The 6889-nt window shown below is 43.3% G+C and overlaps 1 protein-coding gene across 1 annotated transcript in view; it reads right to left on the bottom strand.

Moving 5' to 3' along the window:
* Window positions 1-759: 759 nt before the first annotated feature.
* Window positions 760-6889, bottom strand: part of CHST12 (carbohydrate sulfotransferase 12) — a 10739-nt gene continuing 4609 nt past the window's right edge. Inside the window, exon 2 of the mRNA XM_075831423.1 lies at window positions 760-2466. Coding sequence (XP_075687538.1) covers window positions 1115-2380 — 1266 coding nt within the window. The 5' untranslated portion in view covers window positions 2381-2466 and the 3' untranslated portion in view covers window positions 760-1114. The remainder of the gene's footprint in view (window positions 2467-6889) is intronic.

Below are 6889 nucleotides of genomic sequence, written 5' to 3'. Positions count from 1 at the left end.
AAGGCAGTGACTCACAGCATCATGGATAACTATGATGCGAAGAGCCCGGCTCCCTGAACTGTGTTTGGTCTGGGAAATACGGCCGACATACGCTCCGCATCTCACAGACCAAACACAGCCGTGTGAAGAAGGTCTAAAACTGGCTAAGGAAAAAAAAAAAACAATAATTCCTTACCACTTCCCGTTTTAATTACGGCAGCAGGGTGTCTCATCTGGTGCCATGTGGCTGTGGGCGGCAGATGCCACATTATTGTGCTGATGTGAACAGCAGGGTAGAAGCGAATATAGATTAAAAGGCAAGGGTGTAAGAAATTTGGGGTTTTGTGGTGCGTTTTGAGAGTATGAAAAACCCTTTAAAGTCAATGCTCAACTTTTAACACCACGGGGGTGATTTAGGGAAAAGTGGAGAGATTGCAAATAGCCAACCATGTCTTTTTAGGCTCAATATTCTGTTCTATTGTATTTCTTAATAGATCTCTATAACTGTTGTGCTCCGGATCCCCAGTATACACATAAGAGTTAAAGAATAAACTCCTGGCTGCCTGCAGTTACCACTAGGGGGAGCTTATTGTATACGGTTTATACACTGAATGCTATAATAAACCAGTATGCAGTAAGCTCCCCCTGGTGGTGAATAGGAGGAAGCCAGAAATGTATAATTGAATTGTCTGTGTAGGAGATTCTAAGCTCTAAGAGAACCAGGGTTGTCCAAACTGGGCATTATATGGCCCAGACTATAAACCACAAGAACGGGAAGACTTTAACAGCCAAACCTTTACTCAGTCAAGTCCTCAGACACTGTATTAAATAGTTTAAATAATATATTAATTTATAAAACAGTAAAAAGCATTTCTGGGAACTCCTCCTGAGAAAGTACAATTACAAAGACAAATTTTTTTTTGTACATTTACTCTTTAAAAGTGGAATAAAAAATAAATAAATTGAGTTCTTAAAAATGCATCAATGTAAAGAAATCCAACTCTTGGGGAGGTCCTTCAAATCTCATAGCACATGGAATGGAAAGTAGAGAAATGTGTAGAAAATATCCACCATTCCGGGAGAGGCAGCAGAATAGTGTTAATTTTTGTTATTTTTAAAAAGTTTAATTAGCCTTTCAAACATTTAATATGTTATCGGGTTTAGGGTATCCAAAAAGAACGAAATCGGGCTCGTATAATTTGTAGAGTTTTTGCCTCCATTCTAGAGGTATCTTGGAAAACCAGTCCTCCTCCCAGCTACTCGCAGTCCTGTTCCTGTAACTGGGGGGAAACTGGAAGAGGGAATCTATATTTAATTGTCTTAGAAGTTGAGATGCATCCTCGTCAAGAGTCTCCAACTTCCCTATAAAATCATAATCAATCTGACACGGGTGGCAAAGCCGATACACTTGGCGCCAATGCTCATTGAAAGGTCTCTGTTCTTCAGTCCGGGCATCCAATAGGTACTGTATAAATTGAGAAAACGACGGCTTTGCCCCAGAAGAGAATGCTTCTCCTGCCGATGTGGGTACATTGGTCCAGTTGGAGAAGCGGGTTAATATGGGTATTGCAAAACTTTTATAGAAGTCCTCATTTTCCAGCTCAAACTTACTGCGGAAAGCGGAGATCAGACGGACGAAAGGATCGCGGACAAATATGAATTTGGTGTATTTTTTTAACTTAATCTTCATCATGTGTCTAGAGAACTTCCCATATCTTCTCCAGAACTTGTTAAACGTCAGATGACTATTTGAATTGTGGACATCCTCACGGGCGATCTCTAGAGGGTCCTGAAACGGGACACCTTTTTTGTCTAAAAGACTCTCGCTCAACACAATCATTACTCGTTTCCAATTGGTGCAAGCCACTTTCGGCACGTAGCAATAAATAATGCCATGGCGATCGTCTACAATAAGGTGATCTAGGTCCTTGTTTGGAATGTCATCAAAATCCCGATCCTTGGTTGGAAAATTAAAACTGGAATTACCACAGAAGTTGCGTAGATTATATCTTCTGTCCTCCTGTATTAATTCCGGATCTAGAAAACCTTCCTCCAGTTTGGTTCGGGAGGACCAGTCGTAGCCTCTCACATTTTCTTCAAAACTATTAGTTCCTCCTCGCTGGGACAGTTTTTCCCCCTTTGTGCTTGGCAACTCATTTTTTGTTGTAACAAAGTTTAGAAAACTATCTAAGAATCTGTCCACGTCTGAAACACCGTTGTTTTCGGTTGTTGAGAGAGAAGGGGGGTGATCCACACTTAGACGAGTTGGAAGAGTCTTGGAGAAGGATGTATGGAGATTAAAATTTGCCGTCCCAACATTGTCCCAATAAACGATGATAAAAAGGACCATAAAAGCCGAGCCGAGGACCACCAGCAAACAGAAGAGACGTGACATGGGCATTCTTCTCAGAGTTGTCTAAAATCTGTTTACAGAGACCTCATTCAATGGTTCCCCCCTAACTCCATTCTGAATCAGCTTGGACAACCCTAAAACAAAATGTAAGAAGTTAGAGATATTTCTTAAAGGGGTTCTTAAAGTTTTATATACTGTAAATCGAGTTGAAATGAGACAATTCCTGCAAGGCACCCGGGCAACGGGGGGTCATCCGCCCCTGACAACGATCACCCCGTACCTCTGCGCTTTACCAAAGTTCAAGTTGTGTATTAGCAACTGGCCATAAATATAAGGCAATGGTCAGCAGAAACTTATGATTCCACCTGTTTATCCCAGGGAGGATTCACCCCATGAGCCCATCTGGCCAAGGCTCAGAGAAATATGCTGGCGACTAACTTTTTGGGTTGTTTTCTTATTAAAGAGGCTCTGTCACCAGATTTTGCAGCCCCTATCTCCTATTGCTCCAGATCGGCGCTGCAATGTAGATTACAGTAACGTTTTTATTTTTAAAAAACGAGCATTTTTGGCCAAGTTATGACCATTTTCGTATTTATGCAAATGAGGCTAGCAAAAGTACAACTGGGCGTGTTGAAAAGTAAAAGTACAACTGGGCGTGTATTATGTGCCTACATCTGGGCGTGTTTACTACTTTTACTAGCTGGGCGTTCTGATGAGAAGTATCATCCACTTCTCTTTAGAACGCCCAGCTTCTGGCAGTGCAGACACAGCGTGTTCTCCAGAGATCACGCTGTGACGTCACTCACAGGTCCTGCATCGTGTCAGACGAGCCGGCACCAGAGGCTACAGTTGATTCTGCAGCAGCATCAGCGTTTGCAGGTAAGTAGCTACATCGACTTACCTGCAAACGCTGATGCTGCTGCAGAATCAACTGTAGCCTCTGGTGCCGATGTGTCCTCGCTCGTCTGACACGATGCAGGACCTGTGAGTGACGTCACAGCGTGATCTGGCAGAAGCTGGGCGTTGTGAAGAGAAGTGGATGATACTTGTCATCAGAACGCCCAGCTAGTAAAAGTAGTAAACACGCCCCGATGTACGCACATAATACACGCCCAGTTGTACTTTTACTTTTCAACACGCCCAGTTGTACTTTTGCAAGCCTCATTTGCATAAATACGAAAATGGTCATAACTTGGCCAAAAATGCTCGTTTTCTAAAAATAAAAACGTTACTGTAATCTACATTGCAGCGCCTATCTGCTGCAATAGGAGATAGGGGTTGCAAAATCTGGTGACAGAGCCTCTTTAAGGTCTATGGAAGTTCTTACAATCTGGCTACTAAAAAAAATGGCTACTGGAGTGGTCTGACATTAGACCGTCATAATCTGACATTTTTACAGTGACCAATCGGATGTTTTTAGAAAGGCAGCTACCGGAATGTATCTTTGCCTAGTCATATGTGGTTTTTAGACGTCCACTTTCCATCTTATGTCTATGACCAGCATTAGTTCTCCATCATGAATCGCTTGAATACTATTTTTTGTCAGCAGACTGAGCGACACCGCACAGCGACCGCCCACCAATGTTTTTGGCCAAAAAACTCCTTTAAGCAAACTATGAAATAACCTGGTATACGCTCACAATCATGGTATATAAAGAAACTATAGGGCACTGCAAAAATAACAATTCCCAAATATAATATTTGCAGAATAACGGATGGAGCAATGAGATTATAAACCATAGGGATGCAACGAATTGTCCTGCAGACTGTAGGGTTATTCTCAGGGATATTTCATGTCCGCAGGATATACCATCAACGTCCGATACTCGTACATCACAATACTCACACGGTTACAGTAGAACATTCTCAAGATACAAAATAGCAAGTTGCAACTAGTCTACGGCGGAGCGGCCGTGTAGGACGGGGCATTGACATGTACGACATCCAAGAGACCGAGCAAAGGGAGAATGTTCGCCATGGTTTATAGAAACTTTTATGACTACACAAATTACTATATGACCCAGGATTAACCACAGACTTAGGACCTGTCAGCCGCACGCGAGCCTGTTATTTGTGATAGAACAGTATAGATCACCCGTCTCCACTATTGCCGGAGGGATAGCAATACTATGGGATTTAGGAGTCAGTCACACAATCCGGGAGCCAATTTTGCTTTCTCAGTGGCCTGGCAAGAAGAACTTTCATAGACACCAATAAAAAGTTAGGCACCAGCAGCAAACACCTAGGTGCATTGGCTACCTGGCTCCTGAGATGTGCAGCAGAGGGACAGGCAGACCGAACAGCATGCAGGGACTTGTCGTTCTTGTAGGCATATGCCAGAGTACCAAAAGAGAACCTATTCCCTCTCCAGACATGTCTGTCTTAGTAAATTCTTGCATTACCTATGAAATACCGATGCTGGAGCATCTATTTTTGGAACTTTGCATTGTGCCATTCCTCTGTCATTCCTCCTGGAAATGTATGAATGAATTAACAACTGTGTGTTGGCATTCCCCTTAATGGGGGGGGGGGGTTGCAATCGGTACTCAATGTCAGAGTTTGTAGGGAGACACCCAATTGACAAAGGGAATAATAACACACAGTTGTCAATTATTTCATACTTTTCCAGGAGGATTAACAGAGGAATAACAGAGTTCTAAGAAAAGATGCTCCAGAATTGTTGTTTTATGGAAAATACAAACGTTTACCATAACAGACATGTCATATATGGCAGCACAGGCGATTATTACAACTCTTACATCCAGGAAAGAGATAACGTGCACAGATGACATCACATTGGCGCCACTTTGTATATCCGTACTGATATCTGGGTGCGAGTACACGGTAAGTATGTGTGACGTCCAATAGTTTGAAATGTACCAGTAATCCGGCAAAAGTCCCAAGGGTGCCAGATTATCGGAATTACTTCAATCACATCTTCTTTACTGGTCTCAAATCCATTGCGGTGATGTATAGAGGCCATATTATGAAAATTGGGTCACTGTCCAAATACTTGGGGACCCAACTGTGTGTGTGTATATACATATATATTATATTATTTTAGCAAATGCAAAACGGGAAGTGATTATCCTACAACCATTTATGTTACAAAATAAGAGGAACCATCGGAGGTTGAAGCAGGATCTTGTGAAACCCGCAGCCAACCAACCAGGAGATTACGTCTAATGATCGCGTGTCAAGACATCTGAAGGATTTTCCAGTGAATATTGTCAAGTTTATCTTTCACCGACTAAATAATTCAGCAAGTTAAAGGGTTGTTAGAAACACGTCTGCTGTCTTCCAAAAACAGCGCCACATCTTACCTTGGGTTGTGTCAGGTATTGCAGCTCCGCTCCATTGAAGGGAACACCACACACAATCTGTGGAAAGGCGTGGAACTATTTTTGGAAGAAAGCAGCCATGTTTTTCTAAACCTGGACAACCCCTTTAACCCCAATGCTGCCATCTTAGGGAAATAATGGGGTCACTTATTAATTTGAGGCATGAGGTGTTATGAATTTAGTACCTCACGTTAATAGTAATGGAAGTAATGGCTGGTTAACGAGATTTTGCCATTGGGAATCTATACGAGTGACCACTGCTACAGGAACGGCAATGGCGGCAATAGTGGCGTCAGGTTTGGAAAGCAGAAGAGGGGGTGTTATTTATATTAGGTGTCTCATTGTTCTCCATGAAGAATGCGGCCGTCAGAGGTGACTTTAAGGTCCCTCAGGAGAAGCAGATATAGACTCCACATCCTGCTTGTAGAAGGAAAAGCTCGGATGTCACGAGGGACTGGGCCGGGTTTACACCAAGGCAAAATTCTGGAATGATTTCATCCGCCTAAAACAGAAACACATGTACACGTGAAGGGCTTTTCTGCAGACTTCACTTTGGCAGGTTCACTTCAAAAGGGGAAAAATTCCAAGAAAATTGCAAGAGATTTATAGGGGTCCGCATGTTTTAGTGCCTTAGCTGAACGTGTTACAACTTTGTGTGTACGGGGTGAATCTAAAGTGCAAATCCACCAAATATCTGCAAGAAGCCCAACCTCATCAATACCATTACATATCGATCAGATCAGAACTGGAAAAATGTGATCCAAGTCTAGAAGACAACAACAACAACACGCACTCGGGCCAGGTCTGCTCTGCAACGGGATTTGCTAGCTGGTCCTTACACTTCACTTGAGGTTTTGCCCTTGCCCCTCCATTCGTCACTGTAGTGCTCTACTTGATGGTTAAAGCAGTGCCCACTATTCTCCTAGAGCAGTAAAAATAAAGTCTACCCTCCCCTCTGTGTCCCATGTTCTCCCGTCCACTTACTCAAACTCCAGAGCAGGGTCACACCTTCTCCAGAAGTCACAGCAGTTCCCCAGTGTAGACAGCAGGCTCTCCTTCACCGCTAGTCGCAGCAAGCCCTCCACCTCACTTCCCCAGTAGTCGCAGCAAGCCCTCCACCTCACTTCCCCAGTAGTCGCAGCAAGCCCTCAACCTCACTTCCCCAGTAGTCGCAGCAAGCCCTCCACCTCACTTCTCCAATAGTCACAGCAAGCCC

Source organism: Rhinoderma darwinii, chromosome 6 (assembly GCF_050947455.1).
Source record: "Rhinoderma darwinii isolate aRhiDar2 chromosome 6, aRhiDar2.hap1, whole genome shotgun sequence".
Taxonomy (NCBI): domain Eukaryota; kingdom Metazoa; phylum Chordata; class Amphibia; order Anura; family Rhinodermatidae; genus Rhinoderma; species Rhinoderma darwinii.
This window is presented reverse-complemented; position numbering and strand designations above follow the sequence as displayed.